We start from the raw sequence: 15404 nt of genomic DNA on the forward strand, positions 1-15404 counted from the left end.
AACAGGTGTGGCCAAGATATCAGCTCGTAGGAATTGCCCGAGTCCGAGTGCCAAAGCGCTCAGCCTCACGTCACGGTACCCAAGCCGCTGCGCCGTGCCGGAGGACAGGAAAGAGGAGAAAACAGTAACCGCGCCGCATTGAAAAGGCAGTACAGTCGTGCTGCATATGACATGGCCTTATGTTTCACATTTGTCAACAACACAAATCACAAACAGAACAAGTTTTCAGTGTAAATTAATTATTTTTGGCGCTCTGAAGATGTAATATAATTTTTATCTGGTAGAAACAGGCTGCATATGGACAAAAGCAGACAATTTCACAGATTTTCACAGTCAGTTTGCCACGTAACCGTGACTTTGTTTAGTGTCGAAAATAGCTCTTACACACAAATATGTCGATCGAAATACTGCAATGCTTTTGCAACTTCATTATGAAGTCTCGGAAAACCTACCTGAGAAAAGCAATTTAGATGTCCTGGACCCAGTTTTAAAGTAAAAAGATTTGCAATTAAGAGTAGAATTACCTTTCAGTTTAGTCAGTTACATCTGCATATGCGTAGGGGCGCTTCCAACTGAAACGGCAAATGGTCTCTAAAACACGCCGAAAACAGTTGTAAGGTTGACAGTGTCGTCAAAAGCTCGATGGAGCCACAGCGAGTTCGTCAGACCACGCGCTTTCTTTAACGCCATTTAGTTTATGGAATTTGATTGTCTTTGTCAGGATGAGTAACTTCTACAATGCGATTTTCTTTTTAAATGCATCCTTATCAAATCAGAAAGAAGTTTCCTTGCAATGTCTTACTGTGGCCAGTGTGCAGTTAACTCCATTTAAAATGCGAGGTCTGCAATCCATTGCGGATGTTCTAATTTTCGTTCCTGCACTCCTTTTTCCTTCATAAATTGAGCAATCTTCTTTCGCTTGATCCTTGGTCCCGCAGTTTCCGCAGGGTCGGCACTGTTACAATCGGATTTGACATGGTTAATTAGAAGGGGTGGCCAGATGCCCTTCCTGTCACCACCCTTTACTCCCTGCGACAGAATCAGTGCACCCCAGCTGTCTGCTCCTAGTGTAAACCGTGAAATAGTGTGGACGTGTTTCAGACGTCTGCGAGTCGTGGAACTGAAGCAGGACTTGGGGACCAGCCCGGTATTCACCTAGTAGGATGTGGAAAACCGCCTAAAACCATATCCAGGATGGCTGGCACACCTGCCCTCGTCGGGGCGGATTCGATCCGGGGCTGGCGCGCCTACCTGAGGCCAGGAAGCATCGTATTAGCGCTCTTTGCTTACCTGGCAGGTTTTCATAAATTGAGCAATAGCGAGATTTAAATCGAAACATCGTTCCAGGCAAGCCTCTTGACTTAACCAACGCAGTTTGCAGTAATATATGCAGTCCCCACACTCTTCGTTCATTTCCACTGAAAATTGTGGCAACTGATAATGGAATAATGGGTGTGACTTCAGAAGTTTTACTGTTCATATCACCACTTTCTGAAAATGCTGTATGCATTCACATTTAGCACAAAGTGCATTTTGATGTACAGAACACTTAATCCCGTTTGTCGATCGTAATAACTTTTGCTCTTTCATTGTCCTCTAAAAGATTAAAATCTCTCTGCGTGTTACTGTAATGTCGTTTCGTAGCAAATAAGCAGTACCCGTCGCTTATGCGAATTGAGAATTCTCATCCATTTCTTCTGTCATTCCCATTCATTTGAAAGGATTGTGACGATAGATCGCTAGACTGCTCCTCTTTGGGCCGAAGTGGCCGTGCGGTTAAAGGCGCTGCAGTCTGGAACCGCAAGACCGCTACGGTCGCAGGTTCGAATCCTGCCTCGGGCATGGATGTTTGTGATGTTCTTAGGTTAGTTAGGTTTAACTAGTTCTAAGTTCTAGGGGACTAATGACCTCAGCAGTTGAGTCCCATAGTGCTCAGAGCCATTTGAACCATTTGCTCCTCTTTGTGCAAATTGGCACTGGACCTGTGAACGTCCTTCACACCACAAACAAAAAGCGAACGGTAAACAGCGCTGATACTACCATTCTGCCGAACTCGAATATTTGTGCCGAACGCAAAATGCCGCCGCGCAATGTTAAATGAAATGTCGCGCTGTTCCGGGTACTTGCGAGAAGCGCTGAACAAAGCCGAGTGACAAGCTGGGCCGCACACGATGCACGCATGAAGTCATGAAGTTTGGTATGCCGCAGACCATTCCATTCAGTTGATTCCTGCTCCCAAAGAGCTGGGTTTATGAGATGGGTGCTGTATAGCGGCGCACTGCCGTCGTGTAAAACGAAACTGTGGGTCTGTCTCGATACAACACAGCCTCCAAATTACCCTCGATTGCGACGAGAAGCGTCCGAAATTTGTACCTGGTACCGGTCCAAAACATAACTGACCCAACCCTCCCCCCCCCCCCCCCCTTAATCACTGGGACTACACGCATTGGTACCTTCGCGCCTCCTCACTCTTCGACGACGACCATCAGGTGTAAGAAAAATCCTGCAGTCATTGGTGAAGAGAACGTGATGCCGTTGATCCGCATTCAATTCCAAGTTCTACTTTGCCCAGCTTCATCGTGCATTAGCTGCTGAGGTGTTGGTACTACTGACCATAATGGACGTCTAGAGACCAAATTGAATGTGAGGAGACAAATGTGTACAGTCTGTCTCGATGCAATTTGCCCTCTAACTGTTCTTCATTAACTATTCTCCATGCCACCATTTTCCTCTTGGCTATCGTCGATTTTAAAGAGATTTTCACGTGAAATTTAGATAAAAAGGAAAAACCGAAGGTATTTGAGTCGTGAGAGTTTATAAGTAGATATTAAAGCTCGCTTATTTTTGCCGATTGATATACGGCATTTCTCTGGTGTGCCAAAAGGGCGCTGGGTGAGAGGTTTATGAAAGGTGGCCTGTCACGAGAGAACTTCGTCGCTCAGACGGAATCTGCGGCACAGAGAACAAACTTATGGTGAGCAAAAGCTGAATACGTGATATGTTCTCGAATGCGAATATTTCCTCGGTTGTCGGAAGATTCCAAGGCGTGTTGTGTGGCTCAAGGTGACTGTTGCCTTTGAATTACACTGAAGAGTCAAAGAAACTGGTACACCTACCTAATTATCTTGTAGGACTCCCGCGAGCAGGCAGACGTGCCACAACACGACGTGACATTGACTCAGCTAATGTCTGAAGTAGTGCTGGCGGGAACTGACACCATGAATCCTGCAGGGCTGTCCATAAATCCGTAAGACTACGAGGGGGTGCAGATCTCTCCTGAACAACACATTGCAAGGCATCCCATATATGCTCAATAATGTTCACGTCTATAGAGTCTGGTGGCCAGCGAAAGTGTTCCTGGAGCCACTCTGTAGCAATTCTGGACGTGTGGGATGTCGCATTGTCCTGCTGGAATTGCCGCAGTCCGTCGAAATGCACAATGGACATGAATCGATGCATGTGATCAGACAGGATGCTTACGTACGTGTCACCTGTCAGAGTCGTATCTAGACGTGTCAGGGGTCCCTTATCTCTCCAACTGCGTACGCCTCACGCCATTGCAGTCTCAATTAACTTGAACAATCCCCTGCTGACATCCAGGGTCCATGGATTCATGAGGTTGCCTCCATATCCGTACACGCCCATCCGCTCGATACAATTTGAAACGAGACTCGTCCGACCAGGCAACATGTTTTCAGACTTCAACAATCCAGTATCGGTATTGACGGGCCCAGGCAAGGAGTAAAGCTTTGTTTCGTGCAGTTTTCAAGGGTAGACGAGTGGACCTTCGGCTCCGAAAGCCCATATCGATGATGTTTCGCTGAATGGTTCGAACGCTGGCACTTGTTTATGCCCAACAGTGAAACCTGCAGCAATTTACCGAAGGGTTAGTCTTCCGTGACGTTGAATGACTCAGTCATCGTTGATCCCTTTCTTGCACGATCTTTTTCCGGCCGCAGTGATGTGAGAGATTTGATGTTTTACCGGTTTCCTGATATTCACGGTACACTCGTGAAATGGTCGTACATCCCCACTTGATCGCTACCTTGGAGATGTTGTGTCCCATCGCTCGTGTGCCGACTATAACACCACGTTCAAACTAACTTAAATCTTGATAACCTGCCACTGTAACAGCAGTAACCAATCTAGCAACTGCACCAGACACTTGTCTTATATAGGCGTTGCCGACCTCAGCGCCATTATTCTGCCTGTTTACAAATCTCCGTATTTGAATACGCATACCATTACCAGATTCTTTGGTGCTTGAGTATATAACGTTCTGCCGTGATAAACGTTCAGTCCGTTCTCAATGGAGGAGCTACAACATTGCAAAATAATATAATTGCATCTGCACTATCTATCTCCGTTTCTCCTTCACCGTTCACTAGCTGCATCCATGTGATCGCTGAAAGCTTCGGTTGTAATGCTGTTTAAGACGATATTTGTCTGTATCTGACGGTGGATTAATCTGTTGTAGTAGTGGTCAATGTTAAACGTAACTTAGGATTGTAGTGGTTTTGCGAGGGGCTGGTTGAGCCGCCATGGAAGGCTCCCTCGGCCAGATGTAATGAGAATGTGTAAGCCCACGAGGGGCTATTGGCTGTAATTTATATTCTGGTTCATCTTAATTTTGATACAAAGTAGATATAGCGTTATCTATTCAAGATTTGGCTGTATGTAACTGTACCTCCTAAGTTCATTTCTATTGGTTTCATGACTGTATTTAATGGAGTTTTCAAAAAAGTAATTATTAAAAATCTGGTATTGGCATTGTGGTGCCGTCTCATATGAGCGGTTTAGCTCAGCAGTATGTAATGTGATAAATTACTCCTGAAATCAGCTAATTCCACAATTAATGATAACTCACTTAAAATTCTTTAAAAATCATTATTATTGCTATTTTAGCGCTGTGTCTGCTTTGATAATTAATCATTGTGTCTCCGGACGAAATGTGTTGACGAACACAAAACTAAAGACTCGAGGATCGAGGTATGATCAACATCAGAGCAGGCATTATGCTAATTCGTCTCAGGCCAGTGTGAGGAGGCTGGCCAGTGTATCATGTTATAACTCGCTTCCTTCCTTTCGACTCTTTCTTCTAGAGAATCACTCCACTGCCGTTCAGTCACTGACATATTACAAACACAGAAAGCTGAGGACCACACATTCACACAGAACTGACACAAATTAGAATATCCATACAAATTGTTTCAACTTGTTTGTCAATTAAATTACAAAATGTACTGATCCTGTATAAAAAAGTAGTCGTTTGCATTAGTAACAATGACTCACTTGTTTAAGATGATTTTGGTTGGTTTTTAACAAATTTTAGACCCTTTCTTGAGAACAGCTGTAATATTTACTTTTATTATGGATAGCAGAACTCTTTTTCACCGTTTTGCAAAACAACGCAGCGGACAAAGTACTAAGTCTAAATTCGTCGAGAAAGAGTGTCACCAAATCACTTTGGGTATGTTATATCCATCTGAAGTCACTATAGTCCGATCGACGAACGGTGACGGTTCGTGCAGGTCGATGAAAGGAGGAGATTAGTATTAAACGTCCCGTCGAGTATTACTGAAATAGATGTGAAAATTATGCCCTTTAAATATGACGAGGCACACCTGTTTTATAAAAAAAAAGCATGTGCTAATATGCTGCAGCCATAGTGGCATCGTAAAATGCTAAACAGAAAATCAGTGCCAGCGTCACCACACATGTATAAATTACGGTATATACTATGGCCATCTCGTCTGCAGTGCAAAACAAACTGCCGTTAAGTAGCCGCAAAATGTTTGTCTCGCATGCTCGCCAGATGTCGCTACTGTACGTGTACACGTATTCTTGAATAATGAAATTATACGATGTAGAGTAAAAAAGAAAAATACAATCGGTAAAGTCTGTAGTAGGCTTACCACGTGCAAAAGTCATTACAGTAACAAAATGCAATAAATTAAGACACGACAAAAGTTGGATTGTTAAAAAGGAAAAAGTTAAGCGATAATAATTCTGGTACACTCTAGTGGCGAATTATGGATGAAAATATAAAGGCGTAAGTAATAACCAGCTTACGGAGTACACAGAATAATATAAAAATGACAAAAACAAAGAGCGGAAGAAGCATACTGCAGCAAATAATCAGCGCCCTCTGTTGGCGCTACCTACAGAATGCCACATAGGCGAGAAGGTGTTAGACAGTTAGAGGAACGTAAGCGCCAGAGGTCCGCTCGTACCCTGTGACGCACCATTGCAAGAAAAGAATGATAAAACTCATTACCAGTCAATTAACAAGATTATCTAGTTAGTGAAAGATGTTATACAAACCGAGAAGGGAGAAGAAAACGCTAGAGTTATTCGCTCAACGTGAGAAAAACGAAACGAATTAGTAAAGCATTCTGTACTATGTCGTTTTAGGGCAGACGAAATTGTAGATATGTAATGTCTCAGCAGGAATTTGTTGCTGAGCAATATTCGTTAAGACGTAATTAACATTTTTAGTAAGTTTAACAGCTGGATTTGACAACTAAGTCAACGTATTTATGTGGTTACATAATTAGCTTTTCCATCTACGGAGTTATGTGTGGTAGTAGTAAATTCTTTGGGAATATTTTATCCGTTATCGTGTTCAATAGCTTCAGTAAAGTTGTGAATATAGTTTTTATGTCATAACTAGATTTTTTCGTAGAAATTTTGTGTGTTTGTGTGTGTGTGTGTGTGTGTGTATCTCGATTTCTATTTCTTCTAAAAAATCCATTTTTGAGCCCTTTTGTGTTGTGTGCAGAATTTGCATCGTATTTTCGATCTGGTTTACGCTGTGGTTTTCTGTTCGCATGTGGCTGAAGCCTGTGGATAGGTTTGTGTCACTGTTTCTGATATGTTCTAGGTATGTAATTTTGAAATTTCTGCCTGTTTGGCTTATACATAAATTTTCTTAATAATTACAATGTAAACCAGGTCGGATAGGCGACGACAATGCTGCGCATAACACCGAAGGGGCCAGTAATGAATCTTTTAGAATAAATATAAATCTACATAAACACACGTAAATATCCCAACAAAATTTTTAACGAACAAACTGACTAAAAATATAAAAATGATATTCACAACTTTACTGAAATCACAGAACATGATAACGGATAAAACAGGCAAAGACAACAGCAACAAACATTAGCAAAGATTTACTACTACCATACAGAACTCCATAGTTGAACAAGCTAATTATGTAACCACACAAAAGAGGTGACATAGTTGTCAAATAAAGCTGTGAAACTTACCAAGAACATTAAACACATATTAACGAATACTGTTCAGCAACAAATTTCAGTGCTGAGAAATGACATCTCTGTAATTTCGTCTGCGCTACACCTTAGATACGCAGCAGTACAAGGTATCAGACAGCGATAGACATACATAAAACTGTTATTAGTTACAAATAAATACAGATACATGCACTAGCAACTCCATATGTTTTGAGCTTGATAATGGCTACGGAGCCGAAATAAGCTTATACCCGTAAGAAATAACATCGTAATAAAAATTCTTTGAGTATAGAAGCGTTTTAGCTTACTAAACATGTAAAATTCCGTAGAGCTACCAAACTGCAGTGAGGCTGATTGCTACGTTACACAGACTGTTCCAAATGGTCACAGACATTTTCCGTGCCATTAAGACTGGATGATTCATAGGCCCAGTGGAGGACGCCTGACCCTCAAGAGTTCCTTAGCAAACCTTTTGATGAAAACAGAGTTTTAGGTATAATATTTTTGCCGTCCTGGAAAAACTTATACATGTTTCTGTTACGAATCATTCACGCTTAATAAAGGAATGTTTGCATCTAACTGTGATAATGGCCATTTTAGAAAATTATAATGATTGTAATTTTCAATGTCCGCATAGAGGAGAGAACTTCGGAGACTGTTTAAAGACTCTGAAGACACTTATATTAGCAAATGCAAAATCCGGCAGGGATGTATAACATCCAGCACCCCTAATGAACCATATTTTAAGTAGAGGTGTGAGATAAATTTTATTGCACATTATGATGTGTCACCCGAACAAGACACAGCCAGGGCAAAAGCACCACAGGCCCAAAAATGCGAGCTAGTGCCAATGCCATAGAGACTCACCACTTGCTCGAGTTCCACCAGGGCCACGGGCGGCTCTGAGGATGAAGATATCGACTTCGCCTCGGTCAGTTGCCGGCCGAGTACAATCCGCCAATGACCGGACGACAACGTACAGAGGCCTACTTGGAAGATAGAAGAGCAGTTCTCGCCCACATGGTTATAAATCATCGTCCAGGGCTGACTTGGACAGGGAACTTCGTTTATTGAATTCTTGGAACTGAACAAACAGTTGTTTTAATTGCATTAGCTATGTACTGTGAAGTTTACCTACGATCATTAGCACTTAGCTATTCAGGGCCTTTTTGTGTTATATTACAAGCAGTGTTGGAGACTTCAATATTAAACTAGTCACAAAGATAAGTAAACCTTTCAACTCATCTGTGTGACTTTGTTACTAATTTGTTGGAGTGTTGTAGAACCTTCGTTCTCCTATCCTATTACCTGACCCTGGGGCATAGCTGTGTAATACTGGCAGGGAGAAATTGTCTCTGCGGTGTACTGTACCAGAAGCCGTTTAACGAACTCACAGACTCGGCCTGCAACTGCAGTGGCAACTTGGCCTTCACAGCAGTAGCGACGAGGCATTTCCAAAACTGGCGACGAGGATTTACAAAACATTACTTACCCGTAAATGTTGTGTTATCCTCTTGGGCATCTTCTGGTTTTGCAATTTCATACAAATATGCATCTATGAGATCTCTCTTCTTCCCTGGAAAATATGTAGCCTTGTGGTCTTCGATAAGTTTCTGGAAAACAGTAAAGGATTTTTGTTAAATATAATTGCGTAAGTTTTTACAGACAGAGTAGTAACTTAACATAAAAGATTCCTGAGTATCGTACCTCGTCATAATGTGAAAAACTATGCTGGAGAAACCAGAAGAGTGCCACTGTAAGCGCGGCCGAAACGTTGGTTTCTCCAGCATACCTTTTCTTTACATTATGGCGCGGTATGATGGTATGATACTCAGAAAACTTTTGTGTTAGCAGAGAATAAATAGTTGTATCTGAGTGCACAGTATCCACGCCAATAAGAGCAATAAGAAAATATCTTTCAGATATTTAATGAACGTATTTTTTCCTTTTACGTGTAACTGTACGGCCTTGTCAGTAACATCTGCGAGTTTCGTAACACAGTGTACAGTGAGCAATCATCTTCGAATCTTTCGTTTACCAGCAAACTGTTTCCCTTTGACGACGCTGCTATGTTATTATATCAAAAATCTCTCTTGCTTAATGCGAAGCAATGGTGATAATTTGATTTCAACAAGTATTTAGCAGTGAGAGCACTGGTTGCGACACCGGATTCGAATTCGGTTTAGGTACGGTTACGTACGTCGATCGCTCAGTTTTGTTTAGATTTTCCATTATACTTTTTCTAAATCAGTTCACGTGACAAGTAGGTTGATTAAGCGACAAGTCCACGATCAATATATTACATCATACTTGTCCATTAGTGCTAGTGTCCAGTCTCACACATCCACTAGTCGAAGGTAGATGAAACCTGGGTAATTTCTAGAACTGCATCTGCATATTCTGCGGGACACTATCGGTAGGGTATGACATATAGTTCTTTTGATTGCTGTATTCTCAGATAGAGAGCGTGGAAAGAATGATTGCTACCATGGCCCTTTTTTCTTTATTATTATTTCATTCTCATATAGGGGCGGTCTGGTAATAGCTGTTTCCACTCTTCAGCCATAGGATTACAATTTAGTTAGAAGACATTACAAAATTAAAGAGTTAAATTAAGTGGCTAGGAGAAGTGACTCAGCATAAAAGAGGAGAAAAAGGATCTATTTCGGCAAGATTACTGAAACTGGATGTAGTATTTCACTAAAAATGAGATGTTTGTAATAGAAAATCGTTCCCTAAAAATGTATCTTTAACAAACAATTAATGGACCAGAATGTTCTTAAACATCAGAAACACTCATTTTAAGTTCAATAAAAGGAAATAAAGAAATCAGTGATACGGAAAGACACATTGTAGGGTAGATATTAGGAAGTAGAATGACAGTATAGAAATAGTCCCATACTCAGGGAATAAGTGTAGGGGAAGGAGATGCAGGAATCCTGCACCGCTGCTCATGGCAATGTCCTAGTGGAGGTGACTGGGCAAAACGACAGTAGTAACATTTAAATTAAGAATTAATATAGAAGAACGTAATCATGTAAAAAAAAAACAGACAAATCAGGAAAAAAAAACTAATGTTATGTCGTCGTATACAAAGAATGAGTCGTAGCAGACTGACAAGAAAGTACAGCATTCTGAAAAATTAAAAGGCAAACATAACTGGCTTAGCAAAGTGCAGATTGGCTTCAATATGCAGGAAACTGGAAACAGAAGAAAATGTAGAAAAAATTAATAGATGGGACAGTATCCAAACCAAATCTGTTCCAAAAATTCTCGGAAGAAAATGGACAGCGGAAGAGGGGGAAGAAGAATGTGAACAGAAGGTGTACTGCAGAAAGCTCAAGCTAAGTTAGTGGCTTAAAAGTGACACTTAGCTGATCTGTACCAACAGAAGAAGAAGTAACCAAAAGATGATTGTTTAATATAAGCACTGTGCCATTTTTTGCGTAAGTTTAGCTTACAGTCGATTATTTTAAGATCTGAATGCGGTGATGTTGAGGTTCTTCCTTGTTTCGGAGATGACGATACTAGTGCCGATGCTGGTGGAGACGGCGGTGCTTTTTTGTTGTGCATTAAATGAATGTGAAACAAGCAGCGTTATATTTTCGATACAGTGCAGAATTTTAACTACACCTATGATGAACAGTCTGTGGTGTGCGGCAAAGCTGTCGACCTTTGGAGGAAGACCTGCATACGATATTTTACAATTTCACGTAATTCATAGCCTGGTGCAAGAAAATAATAAAAGTAACCTGATGAGCTGGTTTAAGAACGGTTGAGTTGAACTTAAAATTACGCAGAGTGTTATTAGTATAGACACAAAGTAGTATTGTTTTTGAGTTACTCTGTCTAACAGTACTGAAGTGCGAATATATATATATATATATATATATATATATATATATATATATGTGTGTGTGTGTGTTTGTGTTTGTGTGTGTGTGTGTGTGTGAAAACCCTTTCTAGCAAGGTATTCGAATGGTGTCCCTTGTTGTTGTGTGAATGCCGAACTCGAAATTCCCTACAAATATACCGAATTGGGAACCCATTTGCCCTCATTTCTAGTTAGTAATGGAGCACAGCTGATGTGGTGCCTTTTGTTGTATGGGTTGCATACATTCAGAAGCAAGCACACAGTCAGGGGCAAATTATTCCCCCTCCCATAACCTACTGCTATGCTAAGTAATTTATAACAACCCACCCCTCCCCTTCCCCCTCCTTATCCCCTGCCCCTCTGGGAAAAGGGATGCCAATACTGGGGCACTTTTTGTCACCCCTCCTCAGCTCATTTCTGGGCCACTTTCCCCACCCTGGTAAACACCCCTAGCCCTCTGCTCCTCTCCCACACTTCCTCCTCTCCACGCTCACTTCCCCTTGCCCTCCTTCCACCCAAGAATTAGTGGGGAAAAAAAGACCCAGTTGTGCTGTGCTGCTGGAAGCAAGGATCACATGACAAGAAATTCAGATCAATGTCAATTACATTGCAGAGGACAGATTGTTGGTTTATAAAATTCAATAACATATTCTTTATTTATTCAGTTTGTAGGAGATAGTGCTCCACTACTCCCCACCCCCTTCTCCCAGCATGAATGATCCCCAGTATCCCCCTTCCTTTTCCCCTGGCATGAGTGCTCCCCAGCCCTCCCACCCCCACTTACCTCAGCATGAACACAATTTTGACAGCCATTAATGGAAACGATGGTGGATTTATGACCCCCTACTGCTCTAAGTGGTGATTGGGTGGCTGATGCATCCGTAAAATAAATAAAGAGAGTACCCCACCTTATGTCCCTGAACGCTGACAAATAAAAATGGTGGAAAATTCATTCCACTATTTCATCAAATTTATTGACTGACTGTTAATTTGCAGCAGCAATGTGAAACTCTCTATAAATTTGTAACATGTGATTACATGATAACACAACCACTCTCCTCCTCTCACTGCCTGTCCTCCACACCGCTGCACTGAGTTGCAGAGGAGCTGCTATCAGGGGCCACACAGTCCACCACTACACCAAATGCAAGATCACATCATGTGCAGCGAAACCACTGTTGGGGGGGGGGGGGGGGGGCGGGCTGTTAGCTGACATGAGCCATGTGCCCTGATACCAGTCCGAGGGAACACACATGCCCACCCATCTGAGGGATCTTCCTTTGTTTTCGCAGCCACAGTGGTGGCATTCCATTGACCAGGAAATTCTAGACTCACTTCCTGTCTGTCCACTTCCTGTCTATCTGTCTGTCTCTCTCTCTCACGGATACTTCCTGTTTGTGTGAACACCTGCTTGAACCAAAATGTCCAAATATGCAAACTGGGGTTTTCATCCCTCCTCAACATACTGTGTTCCTATTGTCTAATGCCGAATTAGTGAACCGTGGAACTCAGCTCGCTCTGTTCCATCATGAGATGTCGAATTTAGTGGGTATAGTACCTTCTGCTTCTCGTCATTTCCAATTTAAATCAGAGACACTGTTGCAAGGAGGGTTAGCCAAAGTCAAATATATCGCTCGTAACACTCACAGTGATTCTTCTTCATAATAAAACGTATTTTTAATATTTGAGAATCACACAAAATCTAGTAATTACATTCCGCCACAAATAAATCATAGTGATCAATATATATGAGGTCTTGTATACACTAATGTTTGAGAATATCCAAGAACCCTCCTTCAGATGCTGCCCTACTCTCCGCCACCACAGCGTTTCCACCTTACACTAAACATATCTGGCAAAAAAACCTTCAGATTGCCCACACACACGTGATCACCAAGCGCATGCCGTCCGACAACTGCAGGAGTGCCCGGAGCTGCAGCCACCAAGGCAGGGAGAGGACTGGAATCGGCATGTGTGCCAGTCATGCCTGTAGTTATGTGCCATTCTCCCAGTATCCAAATGCTGGCCGTACCAGACTCTCAGAGACTGGAGAGGCTGTCACTGTGACTCCCAGCCAATAACCAACCAGTGCAAACACTCGCCATATTGAATCTTTTCAAATTTCCTCAGAAAAATCAGTGAATACATCCAACACACATGTCCACGTCAGTTTTCGTTCAGCCAGCATACTGGTTATTTTGCTATTCAGCCACTAAGAGGGTGCTGTGAGTGCCACCGCTGGGAGTTGTCCCTGCAGCTGTGGGCAAGAGCGAACTAAATGGAGCCTTTCTTTGTACCTAACCGCTCAGTACAGGCTAATCCATGACTTCTGATCAGGACTGGCCATGAACGGGCCTTGCTAATCCCTAGCACACTGTGAAAATAGCAGGGGCAGATTGGGCGTAGAGTTCTAACTTCAAAGCCACCCTCACCAAAGAGTTTCCCCAGTTTAAGAAATCCGCTTTACCAAATTCGAGACAGAGATGTTGTTGTCCATATTCCTCGAATTTCTCACGCTGAATGTAGATTCCTTATTTGTATGTGTTATTTTTACTAAAAAAATTCGGTAATATAGCTGATTTTCTTACGATGGCCACCTCTCCCTGTGTAGGTGGGAGACTGAAATGCCGGGCAGAGTGGTCGATCGGTTCTAGGCGCTACAGTCTGGAACCGCGCAACCGCTACGGTCGCAGGTTCGAATCCTGCCTCGGGCATGGATGTGTATGATGTCCTTAGGTTAGTTAAGTTTAAGTAGTTCTTAGTTCTAGGGGGCTGATGACCTCAGAAATTAAGTCCCAAAGTGCTCGAGCCATTTTTGAGACTCAAATTTCGTTAAAAGATTTCGTCGCCGCGAAAAAACGCCTGATTACTGCGCTCCAAATACAGAATCGAATCTGTGGTATTCTTGCCATGACTTCCACCTGGATAGTGCCATTTCATTGATATCAAATTGATTGACTAATTCGTTAAGTTGATAATGAGACTCCCTCGGCATGGTGTGTAACTTTTTTCTTGCAGTCGAATTACTCTCGCCAGCTACCCATTACAGATGCTTCTGTGACGTTTTCAGAGGTTTCCTATACGCCTGTTATTCATTTCCTCCGATACCAAAGTGGATGATAACTGTCATCAAATAGCTGAAGATCTTGTTGTTGTTGTGGTCTTCCGTCCCAAGACTGGCTTCATGCAGCTCTCCATGCCACTCTATCCTGTGCAAGCTTCTTCATCTCACAGTACCTACTGCAACCTACATCCTTTTGAATCTGCTTAGTGTATTCATCTCTTGGTCTCCCTCTACCATTTTTACCCTCCACGCTGCCCTCCAATACTAAATTGGTGATCCCTTGATGCCTTACAACATGTCCTACCAACCAATCCCTTCTTCTAGTCAAGTTGTGCCACAAACTTCTCTTCTCCCCAATCCTATTCAATACCTCATCATTAGTTATGTGATCTACTCGTCTAATCTTCAGCATTCTTCTGTAGCACCACATTTCAAAGGCTTCTATTCTCTTCTTGTCCAAACTATTTATCGTCCATGTTTCACTTCCATACATGGCTACACTCCATACAAATACTTTCAGAAACGACTTCCTGACACTTAAATCAATACTCGATGTTAACAAATTTCTCTTCTTCACAAACGCTTTCCTTGCCATTGCCAGTCTAAATTTTATATCCTCTCTACTTCGACCATCATCAGTTATTTTGCTCCCCAAATAGCAAAACTCCTTCACTACTTTAAGTGTCTCATTTCCTAATCTAATTCCCTCAGCATCACCCGACTTAATTCTACTACATACCATTATCCTCGTATTGCTTTTGTTGATGTTCATCTTGTATCTTCCTTTCAAGACACTTTCCATTGCGTTCAACTGGTCTACCAAGTCCTTTGCTGTCTCTGACAGAATTACTATGTCATCGGCGAACCTCAAAGTTTTTATTTCTTCTCCATGGATTTTAATACCTACACCAAATTTTTCTTTTGTTTGCTTTACTGCTTGCTCAATATACAGATTGTATAACATCGGGGAGAGGCTACAACCCTGTCTCACTCCCTTCCCAACCACTGCTTCCCTTTCATGACCCTCGACTCTTATAACTGACATCTGGTTTCTGTACAAATTGTTAAAAGCCTTTCGGTCCCTGTATTTTACCCCTGTCACCTTCAGAATTTGAAAGAGAGTATTCCAGTCAACATTGTCAAAAGCTTTCTCTAAGTCTACGTAGGTTTGCCTTTCCTTAATATAGCTTCTAAGATAAGTCGTAGG

General features: G+C 42.1%; 1 protein-coding gene across 1 annotated transcript in view; it reads right to left on the bottom strand.

The window, feature by feature from the left end:
* LOC124795919 (methyl farnesoate epoxidase-like) overlaps positions 1–15404 on the bottom strand; it is a 325562-nt gene that overhangs the window by 77904 nt on the left and 232254 nt on the right. The window contains exon 5 of the mRNA XM_047260000.1: positions 8752–8872. Within this exon, the coding sequence (XP_047115956.1) occupies positions 8752–8872 (121 nt within the window). The remainder of the gene's footprint in view (positions 1–8751; positions 8873–15404) is intronic.

Source organism: Schistocerca piceifrons, chromosome 4, assembly GCF_021461385.2.
Source record: "Schistocerca piceifrons isolate TAMUIC-IGC-003096 chromosome 4, iqSchPice1.1, whole genome shotgun sequence".
In the NCBI taxonomy this organism is placed as follows: Eukaryota; Metazoa; Arthropoda; class Insecta; order Orthoptera; family Acrididae; genus Schistocerca; species Schistocerca piceifrons.